The sequence below is a fragment of the Anthonomus grandis genome, chromosome 15 (genome assembly GCF_022605725.1).
Source record: "Anthonomus grandis grandis chromosome 15, icAntGran1.3, whole genome shotgun sequence".
NCBI lineage: Eukaryota > Metazoa > Arthropoda > Insecta > Coleoptera > Curculionidae > Anthonomus > Anthonomus grandis.
In genome coordinates, this window is record NC_065560.1 from 9183707 (window position 1) to 9209796 (window position 26090).

General features: G+C 34.0%; 1 protein-coding gene and 1 long non-coding RNA gene across 6 annotated transcripts in view; one reads left to right on the forward strand and one right to left on the reverse strand.

The window, feature by feature from the left end:
• Positions 1-26090, forward strand: part of LOC126745188 (uncharacterized) — a 71977-nt gene that overhangs the window by 25706 nt on the left and 20181 nt on the right. The gene's annotated exons all lie outside the window — the stretch shown is intronic.
• Positions 2587-26090, reverse strand: part of LOC126745186 (transcription factor GATA-4-like) — a 160060-nt gene continuing 136556 nt past the window's right edge. For 4 of the 5 annotated variants that reach the window (XM_050452921.1, XM_050452922.1, XM_050452923.1 and 1 more), the window contains 4 exons: positions 15355-15530; positions 9299-9463; positions 9061-9226; positions 2587-3821 (listed from right to left, as the gene is read on the reverse strand). In XM_050452921.1, coding sequence (XP_050308878.1) covers positions 3535-3821; positions 9061-9226; positions 9299-9463; positions 15355-15530 — 794 coding nt within the window. In that variant the 3' untranslated portion in view covers positions 2587-3534. Of the gene's footprint in view, positions 3822-9060; positions 9227-9298; positions 9464-14728; positions 14869-15354; positions 15531-26090 lie in introns of all 5 variants that reach the window. The other variant, XM_050452919.1, reaches the window with a different exon arrangement.

A 26090-nucleotide genomic window follows, 5' to 3' on the forward strand; every position in this document is an offset into this window, starting at 1 on the left:
TGATGGTGTCAAAATGTGCATTGGCTACTAATAAAATGTATAAGAAAATGAACATTCGGTTTTTTAATTGCCCTGCGCAGTTGTCACTCCATATTCATAGTTTTCGCTTATAAGTTGAAAGCTGACCTGTGTTCAAGGCTTGTAGAAGACATGATGCCATTTGGTTGCCACCTCGGCCCGACAGTCCTTCATGCCAGATGCACATTATCCCATCTAACGTATCTTGCACATGTATTCCAAAATTGTTGCAACTGGCGGCTGTAATACATACTACTATGCGTTAATTTTGGTAGGGAAAAAACTTTCTGTAGATCCATGGTAATGGTACAGGTATCGCTACCTGAAAGAGTACTACTCGCACTGTCTTCTTGAATGACCTTTAGAGCTTTAGGTATCTGTTTTTCATGATGCAACTCTAGCTCGTTTTTAGCTTTTCTTGATACATTAAAGTCTATGTCCTTGCTTCTTAAAAAAAGTAAATCGCAAGTATTGCACGTATCAACTCAAGGTCTTCTAAAAGATTTGGAAAATCCTTTATAAAAACTCTTCTATAGAATTTGTATGTTATAGTGCAACCAGGATGTTTTATTTTAAAAGCATTGAATAGCTTATAGACATTAAGATCCGGACTGAGATATTCTTTTTCACTTTTTGAATGGCTGTAGTGGCTCTCGTCCCTCGGAAAGCTGTTGATGTGGTCTTTTACCATCTGTCTATCATGAAGAGTGTACTTGAATTTGTTACAACCTCCTCGTTTATCCTTGAAGGTTGTATACCCCTCCTTTTTACGCCTAACAAGCGTGGTAATCTTTTGCGGATTGATAGCAAATATTTCCAAAAACGTTTTTTTTACATACCCTTTTTACGTTACCTTGCCCATCTGGAACAGCAAAAGCTATGGTACATTGTCGTCTGCTTTCTGCTGAATCATCGTAGGTACCATGGCGGCGACGTTGGACTGGTAATAATTCCATGAGATAGCTGCCTTGCTCGTTGAGTTCAAGGCCATAATATAGGTCGAAAAGCTTCACTTTCATATCAATCACATCCCTACAGCTAAATTTACATTTACAGGTGATCTGAAATTAAAAAAATCTTAGGGTAATGTAACTATCGGCTACAAAGATTTGACTATCGCGAGCGGTCTAAAATTTGAAGCGAAATATCGTAAAAAATCTCGTACTTGCCTTATTTTTGGGAACGGCTTTTCCAGGTTTTTGCAGCTTTGATTTTTGTGTATTATAAGATTTTCGACTCAATCTAGCTTCACTCTGTTTTTTTCTTTTTGATTTCGTATTTGTATTATCGCCAAACGCAATAGAGTTCATTTTAATTACTTTAACATATAAATACACAAACAATAACAATCGAATCTAACGACAAACCAACCAAGAATATCGACCTGCATTCCGGCACTTAGATCAATTAGCAAAGAATATGGACATCTTTGGACTTCGTTTGCAAGCCCTAGGGTGAAATTGACACTTAGATAATTCAGCTCGACCACTCTTCAATTATAAAATAGATAATAGTCGCTATACAGATGGATCAGGAAAACGAATTCCTTACCAACTTAAACTGTAATTTTCTGTTTGTTTAAATGAATAACGCTGTTGTAAATTTATTAAAGCACTCACAATGATTATTTCCCTGCACATCAGGTCCCAGACATAAGATGAATGGAATGACGTAAGAATGCCGTCTTTATTGTATCTGGAGGCCGAACATTATCTTTGTTAATGTAACGTTTGATTCTGCCCCAAATGATCACTTGCTCGGTATCTTGTTATAGATAAGGAACCGATTTGATTCGACGAAACTCGAAATTCTTTGCGCAATTTTTGAGAATATGAGCAATCAAGGAATAGGTCTTGGTTTGGTAATCTATTATTAGATAATGATTTTTTTAATGAATTAAAAAAAATTCGATATTATCAAACGGCATTTTCCATATGCTGTTCATGAGGAAAAGAGAGATGGGTAAAAAAAGACCTTTACATATAAATAAATTTTTACGATTAAGATGCTTTTAATAGAAAAATGCAATGAATTAAGGGACTATTTCAATTTGGTATAATTAAATATAACTCATTAAGATAAAAAAGTCATGAAGATAGCCAAAAGGCAAAACGTCGTATTTTGTATAGGTATTTTAAATACTGAGTGTTTTATTTTAATACCATCATGTGAATAATTCTGTAAAACTAGTGATATTAAAAGACCACCTCAAAAAATTCGAGCGTAGGAAGGGCGGAAAATAATGTTGACCTTGCGGTTCTTTTTTCGCTAATGTCGGTTATACTCATCCCTCCTTTTGGGTTTTCTTTAAAAAAGATACGTTAACTTTCAAATGACCTTTAAAATTAACCCTAAATAGCACCGTTATTTTTCTTTATCGTACTCTCCATCTTTTGCGAAGGTCACTATCATTCTTTTTTAACGAGTAATAAATATGATAATTCATTATAAGTAGGAATATTGGGAAAGTAATTAGGGAGGAATTGGTTAACTTTTAGGGTCAATAGTGCTGTTAAAATTTCTGTTTTTGCCAATCTCGGATGGCTAATGATAACAAAAATAATAAAATCACATTTTTAGTAATAATATTTAATGAATTTCTTTACTATAACACAAAATAATGATATTAATATTATAATTATTCAAAAATATAATAGTAATATAACAAATATCCAAACTCTTAATAAGTATCAGTATTAAATCAAAATAAACTAGAAACTACTATTTTTACTGTATGTACAGTGTTTTACATTTTCACAACAAACTTTTAAATATATTTATATATTTATACGGGAATGATGAGACGGAGTAGCTTAAAAATAACTAACCTAATAAATAAGGCAAAAGTGTCATAATAAATTGTACAGGGTGAGGGGGGCAAAATAAACACACAAATCACCCTGTATTTAGTTCTAATTAAATGAAAAGACTGAATATATATAACAAAATCTTTGGTGACTCACTTGTATTTTTTTTAGTATTTTTACAAACTTATCATAGATTTATATTTACAAAATATCAGGCATAGATTTGTACTTATTCTAGTTTGTCTTAATATAGTGGCAAGGCCTCGAATTTTGTAAGATCAAATGTGATGTGGAAGAAATTTTGAAATTCCGTATTAAGTCTAAATTTATGAGATTTTTTTTAATAACAGAGAGCGAATTATAAATAAGATAATTAACAATTAAAAATCTCAAGAGGTTTCACTTACATGTGATATTTTCTTATATTAGCTAGGAATAGTTATTATATACAGGCAGGTGAAGAAAACCTTGTCGATACCAGTCTTACAGTTTGCAAACTTATTTTATTAGAGATACGCAATATCTATAACATATTTTAAAGGTAAAATTCGTCCACATGCATCTTTTTAAACTACCCCTCAAGTAAGTTATTTAAAACTTAACTTGTCTTTGTCACGTGATAAAATATCCACTTAACATAAAAGACCCTCTAGCTATATCATATATGTCCGAATGCAAACATTTTCTTCAAAACTTTAATATGTGTAACTTATGCAGCCCGCTGTTCTAAGTGGTCACTCATAATCACTTTAGTATTATTATTATTATTGTTATTATTCAACAATAGTGTGGGAGAATGCGGAGACTCAGAATGCATATCTGAGCCGTTGGAGTGCGGCGAAGGTGAGGCGGTGTGAGGTAGCAAGTTGCCGTAGGTGTAGTCGTTCTGAGTCAGATTCTGAGGCGATTGTGAGTGGTAAGGGCTAAGCTTCTGATGCGGTTGGGTTGAGTACATGAAGTTTGTGTTTTGTTGGATTTGACCTAGGCCCAGATGTTCTGAAATAGATAGAAATATATTTTTAATTTACAATAGTAGTTGATTTTAGCCTAAAGAGAAATAATCTATTTTCCCAAAGATGGTAAGATGAGGAATATGCATGTTTCCTCTATAAAAGCCATAATGCCAGCACAAAACTTTTTATAACTAACTATATTTCTGCTTAACTTTGATGATGTGTTCATGGGCGAACTATATAAAAGCAATAAAAATTCATATAAAAGTTTATATTTTTTCAAAAATCTTAAGTAAATACTACTGGCTCAGAATAACTTAAATAATTTAAATATTTAAATATTTATGGCAGATAACATCTACTTCAACTATTTTATTTTAGATGTTAATTATTTGTAGATTGCAACGTTGCTTCTTTACAAAACAGTAATAACAGCAATACTAGCTGTTAAGCGTATCATCCAACATCAAACACTGGTTCTATAAAAAGGCTGTAAACGTCGACTGGTCAATCGTCAAGTTTGTAAATCGATCATAAAGGGGGTTTCAAAAATTGTCTGCTGAAGATTTTTAGCTTTAAGACATACCTATTATTCAGCATGAATTAATTAAGCAGAAAACATTTATTTCATTTTCAACTGGAGAGTTGCAATCTGTATTAAAAACGGGATGCCCTGGTACCTAATTGTAGTATGCACGTAATTGAAAATCGATATACACAGAATGTCGAAGCTTACGCTTTTTAAGCAAGTTAGTGTGTCTTGAGTTTCTTATTATGTTGATAATAAGATTTATAGGTTGCCTTCTAAGTTGCCTTAAGCTAGAACTTTTGGGTGAAGAAAATCCGATGCGTAATGCAGAAGTGACACCGGTTGTCATTGGTCGTTAAGCAGGCACCGCCCATTATCAGCTAACTACACAGTGTTACCCAAAAAAACACTAGCAATACAAGTATTAAGCGTAATGTTAATTTTTTTGTTGACATCAATATTAAAATCAGCACAATCTCTCAAAATACATAATCAACTTTATAATTTTAATTTCATAAATATTTTTAGTGTAGTTCAATTTACAAAATAATTTTTTTTGAAGGTTGACAAATGTGTTTGAAACGACATATGTTCGATCACTCGAAGAGTTATGGCGTAGTATGGCCGATTGCTATAGCCAATGAGAGCTGGTGTCATTAAGCAGTTGCCAATAAATCGACTGTGATACGTAATGACGATAGATCTAACCTTTAGATTATAATGGATGAAGCAGTGGAAGATAGACATTAATATTCATCGTACAGTTTATAAATTATTAGGATATCCATATTATACGTCATAAGCAAGACGGTGCCGCATGCTGTTTTATTTTAGATGTAATAATAATAATATTTTTAGATTATTCGATTAATCATTAGTGGGCAGATGTGATATCACATTACTTATTTAAAAAACAGTAATGACAGCAATATTATAGTTCATAAAAAGGCCGTGAACGTCAACTGGTCAATCATCAAGTTTGTGAATCGATGGCAAAGGCGGCTTCAAAACTTGTACAATTAAAATTTTTACTTCTACGACATCTTTATTATTCAGCATAAACTCAAAATCAACCAAAAAACATTTATTTCATTCTCAACTGAAAACTTACATTCTGTGTTAAAAATGGGATGCCCTGGTATCTAATGCACGCGATTGAAAATCGATATACATAAAACGTCTAAGCTTATACTTTTTATGTAAGTTGGTGTGTTTTGAGTTTCTTATTATCTCAAAATATAAATTTATAGGTTGTCTACTAAGCTTTAGGGCAAGGAAAATCCAGTGTGTGTATGTGGTGCAGACATGACACTAATTCTAAACAGTTGTTATGCAGGCAACGATCAGCTAACTTTACAGTAATTAGGCGTTATGTTACAAACTCTTTAACATTTCGTCATAATTGACAAATATCCTAAAAAAAGTTACCATAGATCACTCAACATAAAAAAAAAAAATCAAATGCGACGAGTAACACAATTTTTTTTTTTTTTTTTTTATGGTAAACACAAGCACAAGAGGAAAGTCCTATGTCACTCTTGGAGTGGTGCTTGCGCGAATAGATTTGTGGGCGTTTATCTTGAATCGCTGTAGGTTGTATGCGTCAGGAAATATGTGAGGTGGAAGCCCATTCCACAAAGAAGATGTTCTCCAGATGAGTCCTGGTATAGCGACGTTCTTGGGGTGGGCAGGTGGACTTGATGTTAATGAGCCGCAACTGCTAGACGCGTCCTTCTTGCCGGAACAGCCCTGGGTGGAATCCGGCCTCCCAGCTCAGAGGAGCACTTACCGTGATAATAACACCTTTCTCCTGTGCTCCAGACTATTCAGACTCATTGTCAGTTCTGGTTTGTCAATAAGACGAATAGCTCTCTTCTGTATAGAATCCAGCAGGTTTAAACTATGCTTGGGTGCAGAGCTCCAGACATGCGAGCAATACTCAAGGGAAGGGCGTATTTGAGCTTTATAAAGAGTCAGCAGCTGTTCTGGTGTATACAGTTTTTTTCGTTTTGAAAAGATCTCCGAGTTTTTTGGAAGCCGCTCTGGCGACCTCGGCAACGTGGTCATGCCAGGACACTCGACCTCGACTCCTAGAAGATGTAAAGATGATTTCATTGGCAATGTTTTCCCTGCCATAACCAGCTCCGGGCCACCAAGGTTAGTCTTCATCGTAAATATTGCAGCCTGCGTTTTTTTAGCGTTAAAATTGACCAGATTGTTACCGCCCCACTCCAAGATTGCTCTAATATCGTTGTTGATTGAAGCTACTTGTTGCTGCCTAAGGTTCTGAGAATTTGCGGCTGTCGTTGGTTTGGCGGACTTAAATGTGGAAATAAGTGTGCTATCGTCCGCAAAGCTGTAGATTGGATTGACAGTGGTTCCTAGCAAATCGCTGATATATATCAAGAAAATGGTGGGGTATAGAATACATCCTTGAGGGACTCCAGCGTTAATGTTAAATTTGTCGGAAAGGTATCCATCGACGGCTACTTGGATTGTTCATTGTTCAAGAAAACTTCTGATCCAATTCACTAATGAGTTTTATATGCCGATTGAGGAGAGCTTGGTTAGAAGTCCCTCATGCCACACTCTATCAAATGCCTTGGAAATGTCAAGAGCGACTGAGCGGGACTCGCCGTGCTTTTCCATGGCCTCCGTCCACAAGTGTGTGACGTAAGCCAGATGATCGCCGGTGGATCTAAGCTTTCGGAAGCCGTATTGATGATCGCTGATTAGTCCAGATGATTCCAGATATCTTAACAGTTGTTGGTTGACTGCTTTCTCCATAATCTTCAATATTACTGGAACTAGTGCAATCGGGCGGTAATTGGAGAATTGGAGGCGAAGAGTTTACCCAGTAAGTTGGCTTTTACCCTTGCGGTTACCGCGATAGAACCATCATCTGCTGTTAGGGGTGGCAAGGCCGACTTAGCAAATCCTTGACTAACGGCTTTCGATACCGACCAGAAAGATCTTGTTCCATTTGGGCAGTTTAGCAGTTTGTTTTTGATCCTGTTGTTGTGACTCTCTTTGCATTCATCAATAATTCACTTGCAGCTATTTCTGGAGGCTAATAAGTTCCTCTAATTTTCGATGGAAGGATGTTGACGCCATTTGCGATATGCTGCGTTTTTAGTGTTTACTGCCTTTTTGCAATTCAGGTTGAACCATTGCTTGTTGTTTGATCCGCATTTAGTAGAAAAAGGGATGTAAGCTTCCATTCCTGCCAAGATCGTCTCTGTAATTTGGTTTGCACATTCTGAGATGTTATTGGTTCTAAAGCAGACCTCTTTCCAAGGGAATGAGCGATAAAATTCCCGAAGATGGTTCCACTCTGCTGATTTATAGTGGCATATCTTCCGCGGCATTGGAGGATCCTGCGTTTTAACCTCCAACTGGCAAGAGACTGTTATCAATTTGTGGTCCGATGTTCCTAGGGGGGCATATTTCGATACAGTGTACGAGTCAGGCTCTGAAGTCAAGACCAGATCTAGGAGACTTGCGAACTCGCCGTCTCGATCGGGTATTCTGGTAGGTTCCTCCACAAGCTGCATAAGCCCGCATATGGTGGCAAATAGCTCAGCTTCTCGTCCTTCATCGTCGTGCTTGTTGCAGAAGCGCAGCCAGTTGATATTGTGAACGTTAAAATCACCCATGGCGATGATTTCTGCGCTTGGGTAGTCAATTTGCAGATGGTTAATGCAATTAACCAGGTTCAAAAAGAGCCGTTTATATTTGGTGTCGCTTGGTGGTCTGTAGATACAGCAGATAAATTTCGTGGCACCATTGGCTATTATTTTGAACCACATGACGTCGAAGTCCGCAGGTTCAAGCGTTTCCTCCCGCTGTCAACTCAAATGGTTCTTGATAAATACTGCCAATCCAAAGTTTAATCGAAATCGGGTGTGTAGATCGTATCCAGGATAAATGAGGTGAACATTTGTTGTTAAAGGTTTCTTTCACCTTTGTTTTTGCTAATGCCAGAATGTGAGGCTTACTTGATTGCAGGTTTTGGTGTACTGCATTAATATTGGCGTTTAGGCCTCTGATGTTGCAGAAATTGATTTTTAGGCTTTTAGATCCGCCTGATGGACCTCCCCGCTGGTCGGGGGGCCAGCCTCCGCCCGGAGATCCGAATGGAAGGCGAGTTTACCTCCGGAAAGTTTTGGTTGTGAGGGCGTCATCATGCATTTATTTTTTATCTCCATTTCCCCTTTGGAAACCGGACACATCGACATGGCGGCGAAACGTGAGTTCCATGGAACCACTTCACGCCGCCTAAGTCCTATGTGGTGGTATTGAACCGGGCGATGCAAGTGGACAACATCTACCACCAAAGGGGTTGTTCTTTTAGTCGCCTTTTACGACAGGCAGAGCGTACCGGAGGGCTATTCTACCCCGGCCCTCTCCCAGATTCTAATATCTTCTGATTTTAGAATCCCAGTACTGTATTAAAAGTGGGATGCTCTGGTAACTAATTGTTTTATGCTCTCGATTGAAAATCGATACACATAGAGCGGCGAAGCTTACGCATCGGTCTTAGTCTAACTTGTGGTAGTATAAGAAATCAAATTTAATATTCAAAAAAACAACAAAAATTTAAAAACTGTACGTAAGCTGAAAAACTCCTTGAATGCAGACGATATTATAAATAAAAAAGTGCGTCTTATTTAAGCCTTGTCTAATTACCGAATATTTATTAAAATCCTTTGAACTATTTTACTATAATTATAAGGAAATCTTAGTAGCTTACCTAGTGATGACGGATCAAATCTGGTAACCGGATTCTCAAACTTCATAACATTTTCAATTTTCACAGGATTCTCCAGCTTGATCCTATTATTAAGGTTCGCTCTGTTAGATGCAGGATTTCCATTGGCTTGACCGGATTTGCTGCCCTTGGGTTTTCTTTTCCTTTGCTAAAATTAAATGAAGGCCACATTATAGAATACTCCTGAAACGTTTTCTTTTTTTAAATAAAAAGTACCAACCTGAATTGTATCCTTCTTCATGGAAGCGGGCCTATTAACGTTGTGTAATTTATAGTACAGTCCGCAGGCGTTGCAAACGGGCTCTCCATGAGAGTTTCTTCTCCATAGCGAGGTGTTTGTGGTACTGCAATTTGTGCATGTGAGACCATTTCGTCGAGAAGCAGACTAAAAGGATTATAAAAAATACATTAATATAGATTAATAAAAAGAAGATCAATCACCGCTGAAGAAGAATCAGTAAAAACTACAGAAAACCAGTGAAATAAAATTTTATAATTTAACTATTCTGATTAAAGTATACCTAGCATATGACACAGTGTTCACTGAATGCTGTATCGATCAACTGTTGTTGTCTGTATAATGAGAGAAGTTTTTCATATTTTTTTGAGTCAAATTAAAATAGTCATCAACACAAAATAGTCGAAAGCTTAGACTAATCAATACAGTTTTTAGTAAACTACCCTGAATCTAAACTAAATTTTATCACTACTGCAAGAACTACATGCGCCGCGCAATTATTTGGAGCGGTTTTAAAATTAGGGATTTGCAAAACAACTTTTCTTGTATTAGTTTATTTGCAAGACCCTGAAGATATATTCATTATAATCCACAATAGGGTGTTTTTAAGTTGATCTCACAGTATCTAAGACTGCAACAAAATATCTCATGATTTATTTTCTTTTTAAATTTAAGTACAATCCTATCGTACGAAGAACCGCGTAATGATAAAATCGGTAATATAATTCATGAGTCGCTATATAATCATGCGTGAAGTGATGACCGTAATAGGATTTAATAAAATTCCTTGCCCAAAATAGTATTTAATAATTTAAAATCTTAAATTATTTACTTTACTAAGGAATATACTTTCTTAGAAAGAAGTCTTTTTTTCACAAAATTAAATCTTGTTTTATGAGTGACTAATCATCATCGGACTCTAAAATAAAATTTTTAAGGAGAACAACAGAAATTTTGTATACTGCAGGTAAAGGCCACTTTATTAAATTTCTCGAATATCCTGCTTTGTTTAATCCATTTTTTACCAATGATGCAAAAACGCAACAGTCATATTAATTTTTTTTTATAATATAAACAAAATAAAAAATCTAACGTTACTATAGTATTTACTAAGGTTAAATTAAGAAGATTTTTAAAACACTTAATAAATAAACTAGTGTTTTGATTTTTAATTTTTTATTCCAATTCAAGCAAAATTTTAATGTCTAACCATACTTTCGAATATTTTTGTTTATTATTGGTAAGCATAATACAGGCGAGATTTGTTTAGCTAAATCGTATTGCTAACACATGTGTGTATTTACCTTTTTTTACTGACAACAAAAAAATGTTACAAATTCCAAAATACTTGACTCCAAATTGTAAATGTTGCGAAAACGCATCACTGGGAAAATACGTTATCTGTATTTTGGTCGAAATAGCGCTCGAGTTGCCAACGGTATCAGCTAGAGAAATTGCGGTTTAGGCTTGTGTGTAAGAAAGTTTTTAGTAATATTGAATTTTAATCAGTGCTAAGTGTATGTGTGTTTTCGAAAAACATGCCTAAATTTCTTACGCAAAAAGAGCTGGAGAGTGCTTTAAATGGAGTAGTAGATGAATTGGAAACAGAACATGTAGACGGAAATTATTTTAGTTGAAATTGATGCTGTTTATATTCCTCCAGAACCAGACAGCTTGACCGACGAAGAAAATATAGATGACGATGTAATTGCTGTAAACGAAAAAAACAGCCAAAATGATGTGGATATAGCGGGCACATTTGAATTACAGATAAGACAGGACAATGAATTTGACTGATGATGAGAGTTTGGCAGAAAAAAAACGGAAAATCGAAAGGACTAACACCAGCCAATTTCAAAGTAAGGAACCAAAATGGAAAAAGGTTTCAATTCCTATGATGTCCCAGCCTATTTCGAATGAAGGCCCTGCGCTTGAGAAATTGGTAGATTTACTCCACGGAAAGTCACCTTTAGACATTTTCTTTTTGTTCTTTGATGACCAAGTGTTAAATCTTATTGTAACATTTTCGGAAAAATATGCAGAAGACAATAATCGACATGATTTTGAGTTGGATAAATATGAATTACTAAAGTTTCTGGGACTGCTAATATTTAAAGGTTATCATAAACTACCACAAACACAACTATATTGGTCAACTGATGAAGACAAGGGGATAGACATTGTGAAAAAATGTATGGGTCAAAATAAATTTTACAATATAAAAAAAACCTCCATTTGTCAGATAACGCACAATTAGATAAAAATGACAAGTTTTGTAAGCTTAGGCCATTTTTTGATCTCATAAATCAGGAAATGTTGCAGTTTGGTATATTTTCACACTGTCTGTCCATTGACGAACAAATGGTTTCTAACTTTGGCAGGCACTCCTGCAAAATGTTTATTAGGGGTAAACCCGTTAGATTTGGTTTTAAATTATGGTGTATTCGTTCGTCAGACGGTTATTTATATCTGTTCATTCCATCCGCAGGAGCAAATCCAAATAAACAAAAATCTGTATTAGGTATGGGTGGGCAAGTTGTTATTGATTTATTATCTATAGTGAATGACCCAATGAAGCATCAGGTATTTTTTGATTATTTTTCTTCGTTTCAATTATTTTCATATCTTATCGATAAAGGTTATTTTGCGAGCGGAACTATAAGGGAAAACAGAACCCTCTGCTGTCCTTTAGAAGGGATCAAAAGTGTTTCTAAACAAAATTGCGACTACTACATTTTGGCACATGACACTGTTAGTGGGGTCTCATTAGTTAGAAGGAACGATAATTCAGTGGTCACAGTAATAAGTAACCATTACAATGACGAACCATTATACAGAGCTAAAAAGTATGACCGTAAAGCAAAAAAAGACAATCCCATTCAGCAACCTAATGTTATCAAGATGTACAACAAATTTATGGGGGGAGTAGATCTCCACGATAACGGAATAGCCAATTATAGAATAGGGATATCTGGAAAAAAGTGGTGGTGGCCTTTGTGCATTAACACTATTGATAGCACTTTAGTGAATTGTTGGAAGGTTTATAACGTTGTCAGTGATAAAAATATTAGTCAACTAGACTTTAAATCGTACATTGCTCTTCGCCTGATAAAAACTAAATCTTCCATTTGTACTTCTATTACTATCCCTAGGGCAATTCTTGAGCAAAGATATGACAATATCGGTCATATTATCACTAAATCGCTCCACGCCAGACGTAGATGCAAAATATGTAGTAGTCAAACGGTATTTACCGATTGTTTTGAGCGTTACCATAAAAAGTAAAATTACGTTTTTTTTGTTCATATGTATATTTAGCCAATGATGCGAAAACGCAACATGCCCTTTTTTGAAAGTTTTTAAATGTAACTTTTTTTTTGTGTTATAATCTTCTTTTCTAACCTATATATTGCTATTCGAAAAATTGTTGTTTTTTCATGCCTTGGTAAAATATGGGTTAATTATAAATGAACACCGCAAAAAAATTCAAAGTAAAGAACTTGATGTCCATTATTTATTGAGAAAAATATTCAGAATGAAATAATTAACCTTTTTGGTTTTGCTTCTGTGCTTGTTGACTGTACGCCAAATGTTAGTCATAAGGAACAAATGTCAATTGTTATCATTTGTGACATTAGAAGGTGATAAGTAATCAGAGTATTTTAAGGCTAGGCTAGGCTGTATTTTTAAATGAAATCACTGGCGTTTGCATGTTATATGTAACTATTATAAGGGAATTAGAAGAAGTAGATCTAAACTAAAAGAATTAACTCTTACGAGGATCATGTTATGACAATGGAAGTAATATGAAAGGAAAAAAAATGAACAATATTACAAGTCAATTGGAAAACTTAGAACATGTAATTCGCATTCATTGGATCTTCTTGTCAAGTCAGTAGTTTGACCTAGATCATTTTTTATGGAGATAAAATTTTTATTAGATTCTCCAGTCGAGATATCTGAACTTCGAGAGTGTACTGAGCAGCTGTCTTTTACTAACTCTTTTTTAGAAAAAATGCAATCTGATCTTGGTTCAATAATAATCATCCTTGAAGCTTAAACTGTCGAAAATGACGTTGAACCATTATAGATGAAAAACATTGAAAATAATTCTAATGATAAAAGGTTTGTTCGACTGGAACACATTAAATCTGGTTTTGGATTTTTGAACCACGTTTAGAATTTGCACAAAAAACAATATGGAAACATTATCAGAAATAAGCTTCACCTTATAATATAATAAAAAAGATGTGTGGTGAACTACAACTGATTGCACGAAGACTGCTGAAATCATTAAATTTTTATGATGCACTAAATTACGTTTCACAATATGATGTACTAATTTATGTTTCGGTTGCTAGTGGCGAATGTAACTTTGCAAATTGAAATTGCGCTCAACCATGTAAATAAAAATATTTTGTCCTAAACATTACGATTAAAAAGTGCTAATGCACTGAAAGTGAAAGAAGTATTTATTTTAAAAAAAATCAGGAAAATAAAGTGCACAAAACATTTGTAACTTATTAAATACATGAAGTGAATAATATACATTTTTATTATTATCAAGTATGCGTAGAGCACCTTATTCTCTTGGGAATTTTCTTAAAATTAATTCATAGTTCTAGTCTTTTAATTGTGAATTTGACTTTTGCACTGTCTTTTTAAATCGTGTACTATTGTGAATATAAATATATTTCACAGTAATGAGTTATATCAGCGAAATGCATCACTCTTAAAACAAGATTGGCATTTTATTTGATGAAGCAGAGACTTCCTTCTAAGAAAGTATCTTCTTTATTTATGACTTACTCTTCTTCTAAAATTGACATATTGAATAAAACCATTTACTTTAGTTGAATTACCAATAAGAAAAAGATGCTTAAAAAAAGTTTCCATTCAAAAGCCGCCCTCTATCTAAAAATGTCATTTTATATTTGAGTGTGATGATGCTTTTAATGTAGCGAAACACGCGTGGCCAAAAGAAATTAATATATAAAATTAACATGTTGAAGTCTGTTTCTTTTTCAGAATTTGTTACTTTCTTAATCAAACATATGAATCAAGGAGACTATAGGTAAGGAGACTGATCTGTATGCTAAACGTGCGTACAGAAAAACGAACCATAACTAGTTTTAGAAACTGGCCACAACGCCGCTGTTGGTCAGAAGTGTACCTCACTTTGATTGGACAGCTGTAGACATCCAATAGTGTTATTTTTTGCGAAACAGTTATATTAATTACAAGGATAGAATAGGTATTTCTGAATACTTAAATACCTTTGTGACCTACTTTGTGAACCAACTTATCGTTTAATCTTGCGTACGCATCACTTTATTTAGGAAGGGCGAACATTAGTTTCCTTCTCTTTTAAATCAAATAAGCAAAAGCATAAACAACGGCCATAAAACCTACCAGTCTGCTGCGACTACTTTTTTCTTCGGTAATAACCGAGGGGGCCAGTGTGGTGCGGGGGGCTCCGTTGTACCCGCCGTGGTAGCTCACGTAGTTCTTGTAGTAATGCTCTACACCCCCGGTACCCGGCTCGGCCGCCACTGGAACAACGCAAAAACGAGGGGTTAATTACTATTAAATTTACTTTTGGATATTACACATCAAAGAAAACAACAAATATAGGGTTTGAGAATGTTCGGAACCGGCCCTGTGTAGCAGCTTTGCCTCGTACCCGGGGGTGGCTGATTGATGAAACGAAAAACGTCGATTACATTTGTCTTGCGCGTGTCATTTTGAGTATCCGAAAACGTACGTCCTTATTTTAAGATTATTTTTTTGTTAAGAGTACATCTCTGTACTATACATGCACCGAAATTGCCAAATAATGACGCTTAAGCTCAATATTACTTACCAAATTTCCAATTTAAACTTGCAATTGAAAAACCATGCGATTGTAGACATGCAAGGTGATGCGACGTTTTTCGTTTGATTAAAGCCATAACAGACGCATTTTCTCAATAAAAAGAGTTTTTCTAATCTGTTTTGCCTTCAAAATCATACCGCAAAAAAAATAATAATGAAAATACCAATCTACGAGGCTGCTTGACCAAGGGTCGGTTCATCCCGTTCATTTTGTGGTACAAGCCGCATGCGTTGCAAAGGTAGTGACCAGTGCCGTCGCGACGCCACAATGGCGTCTCGATGGCGCCGCAGTTAACGCATTCTCGCCCTTCGGTGAAATATTCGGCTGTACCTGGGGCTACTAAAGGGGAGAAAAGTGTGATGAAAACAAGTTTTATAGGGTTGAACTTATGGAAATAAAAGAATATTTGGGAGGAGAATAGCTAGAGGGCATCAAAATATTTTAACAGTTTGTGAAAGTGAAATATCATACCAAGGTGTTTACCTTATCCATCGGTGTTTATTAAGTTCATTTACACATTAAATACTGTCTTACTCCTCAAAATAACCATTAACTGCCGACATCACTTCCACGTCGTTGGAGAATCTTTAATCACTCTTATCATCTATTAATCAATTTTTTCTAAATTTAATAATCGCTTAAAAAGTATAATAAAGGATTTCTGAATAACGCACTGTAAAAGATTTAACCCAATTTTCCCAAAAAAGTTTTCATCAAATAATCCAAAGGGGTACCCTCGAGAAAATGTTTGTAATTTTGATTTTAATTTTTTTCTGGAAAACTATTGATTGAAAAAATTAATTGTTAAAACAAAAGCTGTTTAGAACGTCAATGCGCAGCAAATGCAATAAAAAGATAATTATTATATGTCCAACAGTTTTCCAGAGAATTAGGAAAAACCTTTTAACAGTTTTTTCTCATTTTCTCAAAAACTATTGGGAGTATGGAAAATTTTCTTTTAGCATTGGAATCCTACACAAAAATAGAACAAATGTTAAAGAATAATACTTGGTTATAAACTTTAAACTAAAAAAGTTATGGAGAATTTTTGAAAAATTTTCTAGTAAAAATTTGAAAAAATTTTTTTTTTAAATTGATTAATCGCGCAAAAAACTTCAAAAAAGTTTTATAAGAGATTTTTATAAAATGTATCAGAAAAAAGTTATACCCAATTTTTCAAAAAAAGGGATTCTTAGGAAAATTTTTATAATTTTGGTTTTTACTGTTTTTTTCTAGAAAACGATTTTCTGATTTAAAACAGAAGTTGTTTGAAGTTGTTTGGAATATTAATGCGCATCAGATGCAATAAAAAGATAATTTCATGTCTAACAGTTTTCCAGAAAATTAGGAAAAACCTTGTAACAGTTTTTTCTCATTTTCTCAAAAACTATTGGGAGTATGGAAAATGTTCTTTTCGCATCGGAAACCTACTCGAAAATAGAACAAATGATAAAAAATAATATTTAGTCATAAACTTTAAAATAAAAAAGTTATGCAGGATTTTTTGAAACATTAAAAAAATTTCTACTGAAAAATTTTTGAGAAATATAAATTTTTTTATAAATTGATTAATCGCGCAAAAAACTTTAGAAAAGTCCTATAACAGATTTTTAGAAAATGTATCAATAATAAGTTATACCCAATTTTCCAAAAAAAAAGGAAAATTTTATTTAGATTTTATGGCTATTTAATTTAATCTATTTTTAGAAAATATAGGAAAATATAAAAGATGATACTTTCCATTTAACTAGTCTATTTATTTGACTTAACTATTAACCTTTTGAGAATAGAAAATGTATATCGTCTTAAATGAAAATGGCGTTAAATCACTTTTTGCAGCCAATAAAATGCGCATCCTTAATTACATTATGCAGATGTTCAAAAAAATTACAAACATATCAAAACCCAAAAATAATTTAATGTACGGCATATTATATTGTTTATCTTCTCAGCAAGCAGATTGATCCTTTATAGGTAGTTAATCGACGTAAAATACGTTATATTGACGTAGAATTTGTTTGATCAGCACTGGTCATTTGAAAAATGTTATTCAGCACAAAAACAGAACTATCGATATTTCGGATATTCTTAGTATAAAAACACTGACTTCACAAAGTAATCAAATTGATCAAAATCATCATTTATTATGAGTAAGCCATAAGAATTCTTCGATTTAAATAGTTTCCTTAATGTTCCATTAAAAATGTCAACTCTCTGGGGACATAACATTCCAAAGCAATGATTCAAAAAAAAAGTTCAAAAACCAGTAAGGTTCAATAAAACAATGGGTTTAGAGACGTTTGCCTTTATTTACGAAAGGTATTGGTAATATAGACAAAACTTGGGCGGAAACAGGTAAAACTGACGTCGCTTTTACGACAGGCGAGACACAGGAAATGTCGCAGTTGAATGATGGTGTTGATCTGTTAAAGGTTTTAATAGTGGAATCGGGGAATTTTGCTGTAAATTCGTGAGTCAACATAACAGGACAGAAACGGATTTGAAGGTGAAGGAATCAAACTTTTTTTTTTATAAAATTGGTCAAAGGGAAATGTGCAAGAGGCCCGAGTCATATAGTTCCTTCTATAGTATTCTGCTGTTTTATACTATATTTTATATTATTATTAACTTATTTTATATATATGGATTTTATATTAACCATGAATAATTCCTTAATGATTCTTGTCTTTATTTTGTTTAAACTCGTTAAGAGTAAATTGTTCAGTTGAATTTTATTGCTGATCTGTTGAAGGTTCCAACATTTGAATCAGGAAATTGTGCTGCTGTGTGATGCATGTGAGTGACATTCGTCCTGCTGAAACTTGTCGTCAAAATGAGGCAGAAGAAACTGTGTTATCATAACACGATAACGTTCGCTTTTCACCGTTAGTGCATTACCCTGTTTGTTGTCGAAGAAAAATGGTCCGAATATTCCTTCAGATAATAAAGCACACATGCAGTGGCACGTTGTGGATGCATTGCTTTCTGATGAATCATTTGTGGATTTTCTAAGCCCCAAATGCGACAGTTATGCCTATTAAGAAAGGCATGGAGGTGAAAATGAGCCGGATCCTTGAAAATTATTTTGTTTGCAAAATCAGTAGGTTTCTCAAGGATACAATTGGTCAATTCTTTTCGTCGTTAATTATTTATGCCCTGCTAGCAGAAGTTGTTGAGTCGGTTGCATTTTGTAATCAAGCAGCTGTCAATCTTCAGTAATAGTTCGGTGAAGAGTGCCTGTTGAAATGTCCAATTGTTGTGCTTGATAAGGAATTGACGTCTCTGACCTTTCTGTCAGGCTATATCGTATGTTTTACATCACTAACCGAACCAGTATTTTTTCAGTAATTTTTTGATTATTCTCTTCACAGGAAATAAGTTACTTTGAACCATTATTTCGAACATTAAACCGCTTTACAAATAATAGCAATTAACTTTTCACCATTTTAATAATAATTTTTTAGAACGAGGACGCCGTGTTTTACTGTGTTTGGCTCCATGTAACTCTCATCTGTCAATTTTCCATCAGTCACGTCATAATCATGTGACTGTCAAACCTGGCGCGTAATTCAAATCTTACGTTCTCATTGAAACACCCTTTACTTATTACATTTAAAAAAATAAATGACTTATTTTTTAAAATTTCGTTTATTTCAAAACCTCTCATTTCAGATAACTGTTGAAGATTTATTAAACCCAAATGCGATATAACAAAAAGACGTTTACTCAGCGGAAAAAGTTCAATAAGACATTGACCCAGGTTAGTAAGCTGACAGTAAATTATGCATATCAGCCCGGTATTATAAATAGGCACAATAATTGCAAAATAAAACATATATTTTGAGCATTAAAAAAAAAAACAAAACAAACTTGACCTCTAAATTGTGTCATTTGGCTGATTTTTCCATGGTGTGACTTGTCAGATCAGATGCATGATTAATGCCTATAAAAAATAATTTTATGCAGTAGTTTATGTTAAGACAATCAGGTTATACTTAATTTGTATGTTGAGCCAATTAAATTCTTATCAATTCTTATGCAAAGGCAAATCGAGGATTCTTGTTAAAATTTCTAGACCCAATCGCTATACACGGCGACTAATCTTGGAACAACGGCGGTTTTTTCGCATAAATGCGAGTTTCCAATTTGTTTCTTACAGTGTTTTTATACAGAGAAAGGCTATTATACAATTTATCGATAACAGTTAGTAAATACATTGCAAAAAATTATGGACCAGAGAGAGAATGATTGTATGTATCCCATTTGCCAATTAATTAAGCAGATTGTTAAAAGAAAGTTCTAAAGTAAATTACGCCCCTGTATATTTATTTACCTTTTTATTGACGTATTTTATTGATGTTCCCGCCTAAAAGGCGCGTGCCATTAGTTAACCTTTTTTTGTCTACTTTGCTTATCGTTAATCTTAACGTTAAAAATATTTCGAAAGTCATTTAAAGAGCACTCACCTCATTAAATTAGTATAGAAAAATGCCCACCATTCATAACCACCAAACAACAATAATAGCTCAAGATTTTCTGCACCGATCGAAATTCTGCGGGTCATAAAAGTCATAAAATAATGTGCATATCCTGTCGGGTGTTATGACTGCGTCATTCAACCGTTTGTTTTAAGTATTACCTACATGAGAAATATGCCCAAAGTTGTTTTATTGATGAAACGAAAATGCCACCCAATAAGGGATTCGCTCTGAAAAATTACTTAGTGATTGATCTATGGGTTCGGATCGTTGTAAGAAATCTGACACTATAGACCCCCGATTTGTCCGTAGACTGGGACTGGCGCCGATTTTTTACAACCCCTAGTAAATAAAGGAGGTGAGACTATAAATCTTGCCTTTAAGGGTTGTTAACATTGTTGAAGTTACTATTTAAAGGTCCAATTGAAATTTGCAAGTGCTTGATATTAAAATAGTTGTTTTTAAGAAAAATTTTAATTAAATTTGAAGTTTTGTTTAAGATTCTGCTTTAATATTTTGTTATTTAATGTCATATTTACCCATATGATTTCTTTCAAATTCTTTAACCTTCAGAAATATTTATTATGCAGGGTAAGGAATAAATTCAATATCTCGTAATTCTTTTTTTAAATTGCACGGACCTATCGATTTTCATATTAAGCTTTATGCTTTATTATTTATTTATGACGCGAAAAGCAAAATAATAATTAATTCCAGTAGTTATTATCGTTAACGGTTCTCTATGTATTTTGGTACGTTTTACTAGTTTTCAGTTCATTTTCGTTTTTTTAACACTAAATTACATTAATATGCGGCTTACTGAGACAAAGCGCATAGAAATCATCAAAGTAAACTAACTCGACAAATCGAGTTATAACGCGAATACGCAAAATACCCCATGCGTCCGCTAATATCGTATCGATCGAGTTAGCAAGACTTTTAGACAATTAGGTAACCTAAGGGTTGGTTTTAAAAGATGTGGTCGTCCTCAAGTTGATGAAAATAAGCAGTTAGAAGTTCTGTAGGCGGTTCAAGATAATCAGCATGTAGAATCTAGACAGGTAGTAAAGGACATGGGTTATTAAGTGGCCACCAAGATCACCCGATCTACCACCACTAGATTTTTTTTTATGGGGATACCTTAGAACGGATACCCAAGACTAGCAAATTAGATGATTTAAAACAACGCTAAAACAACGTTGTAGATCGATTAGGCAATTGTCGCTTGAAAAACATGTGTTGTTAAAATACTACATATGAATAAGTCCTACCCTTATTAAATGCAAGTTCATCAAGAAGACTTGAAAGGAGACTTTAAGAGGCACCTTGAATTTTCTGAGATTTTGCAAAATCTGTGTTGTAGAGAATCCAAATTTAGTAAAAAATATACTTTTTTCTATAAAGTCACTTTCTGCTTAAATTAGAGCGTAAATACCCAAAATTATCGATATGTATGGTATCTGCTCCGATGTAGATCCACACTGGATGAGGGAAACACCTCCACAATCCAATCGAAAAATAAACGTGTGGACTGACATTTTTGGTGACACATTATCGGGCCTTTCTTTGTTTGAAGAAAGGTTAACAGGAAAAAGATACCTGAGTTTTCTAGAAGAGCAAGTTGTTTCAGCCCTGGCTACCCTGTTTCCTGAGATAGAACGTCCGGACTTACCACACTATAATGTCTTGGTACCAACAAGATAATGCTTTCTCCATTTTGCTGTGGAAGCTCGACCTTATTTGCACGACACTTATCCAAACAGGTGGATTAGAAGGACAGTGTTATTAAGTGCTCACTAAAATCACTTCATCTACTACCACTAGACTTTTTTTATAAGGATATCTTAAAATGGATACACTAGACTAGCAAATCTAGATGATTTAAAACGACGCTACAACAAAGTTGTAGATCGATTAGGGTATTGTCACTGAAAAAACAAATGTTGTTAAAATACTACATCTGAATAAGGCCCACTCTATAAGATGCAAGTTCATCAAGAACTCTTGAAAGGAGACTTTAAGAGGCGCCTTGAATTTTCAGAGGTTTTGCAAAATATGTGTTGTGGATAATTCAAATTTAGTAAAAAATATACTTTCTTCTATGAAGTTACTTTCTGTTTGAATTATGTCGAAAATACCTAAAATTATCGCTATATATGCCCCGATGTAGATCCACACTGGTGTTTCCCTCACCTCCACAATCCAATCGAAAAGTAAACGTGTGGGCTGATATTGTTGGTGACAATATTATCGGGCCTTTCTTCTTTGAGGAAAATTTAACTAACTTGATATACCTGAGTTTTCTAGAAAAGGAACCCGTTTCACCTCTGGCTACCCTGTTTTCTGAGATGGAACGTCTGGATTTGCCACACCATAACGTGTTAGTTCCAACGAGATAATGCTTCCCCCATTTTGCTGTGGAAGTTCGAACTTATTTGTACGAAACTTATCCAAACAGGTGGATTGGAAGGACAGTGTTATTAAGTGGCCCCCAAGATCACCCGATTCCACTAGACTTTTTTTATGAGAATACCTTAAAACGGATACACTAGACTGGTAAATCTAGATGATCTAAAATAATGCATTTGTTAAAAAATACATCAAATAACGCCCTAAATGGTTTGATATGTGCAAAAGGAAGTTGTAGATCGATTAGGCTATTGTCACTTGAAGAACGGAGAACATTTCGGACACTTGCTAAAATAAAATTATTTTTAAAATGTTTTAAAAATTATTTAATTTTTCCTTTTTTTTCATGGCCTTTTTTAAGTTTTCAAATTTTAAATGAGTTTTTTTGAGACACTCTGTATAGACCTTTTGGACAAAATCGACCCCAAACAAAATACAATCGACAGGTTCAAGCGATTTAAAAAAAAAAAATTACGAGATACTCAATTTATCCCTTACTTTACGACCACAACCTGTATATTTTTATCCTATGGAGAAAAATATACGATTCGATAACTATATTCCTTCACATAAAAGGACAGATTTTATATTTTTTTTTTGCATCACAAAAGTACAAAGAAAGATTCAGAGTCAGAAGATTTCAAATATGACTACAAAACATTCTTACAAGTGATAGGTTTCTATAATGGATTTTTCGACACTGTTTTTGAAAATCATAAAGTTGTACCTAAAAATGTCTACACTAAAGGATAATTCACAGGTTTTTGTTAAATTGTTGTAAAAGCCTAGTTGTCCATAGTTGGTTCGATGCTGCTCATGATAAAATAATTGTTGTACAATTTGCCCGTGTAACAGTCCGTAAGAAAAAAATATTCGGATATTTCAAGTCCAACCAACTGAATTCTAGTCTGATAAGTAATTTTTTTTGTACGGAAATTTTAGTTTATATAATAAGGACTTTGAGAACTATTTTTGAACCTGCTTTAAATGGTTAATATAACACCTCTGACAATAACTGTATTGATTCTTTAAGTTTAGAATTACACATAATTTTACATTTAATAACCCTAAAAGGAAAGAACATTACCAGCTCTTACTCACTGCTTGCGATTGTCAAGATACGATTGGATCTACTTGATGTACATCCCCAAAACACTAGCTTTGGCAAACTTTTATATCAGAAGCTAGTGCTACACTTGGTCGAAGGCCTTCAGTAAGTTAATATAAACTACATCGACTTAATATGCCGGCTCAACTAAGTTGTTCTAAAAATCGGCGAGGTTGGTAGCCGTTGATCTTCCTTTAGTAAACCCATATTGTTCCTGTGCTATACTCTGTTTAAATGCAGCCGAGAACTTATCCGTGATAATGGATTCGCTGTCAACAAAGAAACTCCTCAGTAGTTTCTTACGTTTGTGCGCTATCCAGACTTAAAAAATGGCACAAACCACGATTGCTGCCATACAGCTTGCAAACCCCCGCAGTTAAAGCATTTTTGGAACAGGATATATACAGAGTTGACAAGAGAACTGCAGCATTTTTTCAACAGTATGGATGGTATTCGATCGGAACCGGGGCTCTTAGAGATTTATAGTGTGCTGAGTGCGAACAATCAGCTTGAGTAAGAACTGGTAATGTGACTGGTTAATGCTTTCTATTTCTGTGACATTTGGAAGTGCAAGACTCGAAAAGTTCGTATAAGAATCCTGAAAATAGTCAGCGAACGTCTCAGCAATGTCGGGAGGAGCGGTACTTTCGATGGTGTCCAAGATAATCATTTTTAGGAGACTAACCTCCTTATTCTTTTGTACTACTAGAGTATTTTTTACTGCTTTTAGTTCCTTTTGGTATAAGCATATTGATTTCCTAATAAGAGATTCAGTGGAAGCCTCTGCGGCCTCTTCAACGTCATTGGATTTTCCTACTCTACTCCAGTTGGCATTCGAAAAGACGAACAACTTTCCCAACTAAGGAACCCTGGAATTCAACTTTAAAGAAATCGTAGTTCAAGCACATCATTCGTCTCCAGAGTGTCAAGGTTTTTAAGATTAAACACGATGTCAATAGAAGTGTGGTGTTGCGCTACATTAGGAATACAGGCTCAGCCTAAATTCGAGTCAGAAAAATCATCTGAGATTAATATACACAACAAACCAATACAAAATCTACTCCTGGCTTTATAAGTGCCAATGTGTCGTCGAGTGCTGGATCATTGGAGCCAGGAAGATATCTAGAACTAAAACCTGAACCAATAGTAAAAAGTGTTCCATGACCCTTTTTACAGTTGAATGCTGCATAGTTTTTATCTGCATGATATATTTGGTATTCTGATTTAGCCACGTTTTAGTCAGATATATTAAATCGTAATTGTAAGCTCGTACAGCGTTAGATACCCCTACGTTTTGATAATAGGCTGAGATATGGATCAAAGTAAAATTGTCAGCAGTTTCTGAAATACAATTTCTCTTAATGCCGTTAAAATTTGAGGTAAACATAATGATCTGATCTGTTTTGTTAAATTTTCTTGAAAGTTGTTCGTGTACAGATACTAAGCTGGAAAAGTTAGCATCTGGTAAAACTTGGGAGAGTGTCGAATAAATTGTTGGTATATCTTTTTACTAACATGGCACATCCTGTGGCATTTTCACCTCCGATAATCAGTACTTTAGATTTATGTTGCACCCAAGGTTTACAGTTAAAAGCTGCAGGTTGATGATCTGGTTTGTGGGGTTCTTTTCTGCTGTTTCAATTTTTGCATTTTATTGACTCTGTTTCTTTACTTCTACTAAGAATTCTTCGTTATCCTTTTCCAAAATAACTCTTCAGTGTCCTTAATTTGGCGTTCTGGTATTTGAATTAATTTTTTAGCAGATTCAATTTGAGAATGATTGGTCAAAACAGCAGTAAGCAAACGTAATCTTTCCGTCTTTTGACGTATTTTTAATAAAGAATCCTAACTGCTAAAGCATTATTTACTGTCATCTCTAAATGCTTAGGAAATACCAAATCACAATAGTTAACGTAAACACCCAAATTCTCAACACAATCCTGCCTTGATAGCTGATTACAATAATAATTATTATTGAGTTTGCACCAATCACTAAAATCAATAAGATCATGTAATTGAAATTGATCATTCTGGCATGAAAAGACTTTATATATATATTTTTAATTTTGAATACTCAACAACTCTTTACTCAATAAAAAATAAAAGAAAAAGTAAAGATTCATTAGGTTACTCTTCAGAGAGGTCCTAAATAGGCTGAGAAAACAAACATTTAATTTTAATGCTTTGGATGTTACCTACAAAGAAACCATCATATCAATCAAGCCATGTATTAGTTATGTCAATGGCCTCTAGTTTACTAATAAAAAAACATCATTAACTTTGTCGAATGCCTTCGAGAAGTCTGTATAGATGCTATATACCTAATTGAATCATAACATATGAAAAAAAAAACTAATTAAAAATTGCTATTGGGTTAAAAACAATGATTTTTAAATCTAGCTCATTTCTTTAAAAAAATTAAGCTCGAGGCCACAAATAATATAGAAATCCATAAAATACTAAATCACTTTCCGAAGTGGTCCATTAGGTTAGGTAAAGGAGTACTGCTCAGAAGCACAATTATTCCACAACTTTTGACAACACATATTTCAATGATTACTGAACCTATCAAATGGTTGTTTTTTTTAAGGTCTATTGATAAGGTATTAAGAAATAGCAAAAAAAATGTGATATATCAAAACATTCTGAATCAAATATTAGAAACAAAACATACCTTTTATTAACGAAATTAAAAATTAAAAACAATCTCTTGGTATTGATAGTAATCCTATGGTAAAAAAAAATAGATCATATTTCAGGTACAGAATAAATAATGAAGCTTTTAATCCGATTAGATAAAAAATAGAGATTTTACCAAATCAGTAGAGATTCCTTAAAAACTATTGGATTTGATAATCTAGTACTTTCTCTACAATTTTTGAAAAAGATAATTGCCCTATGGTT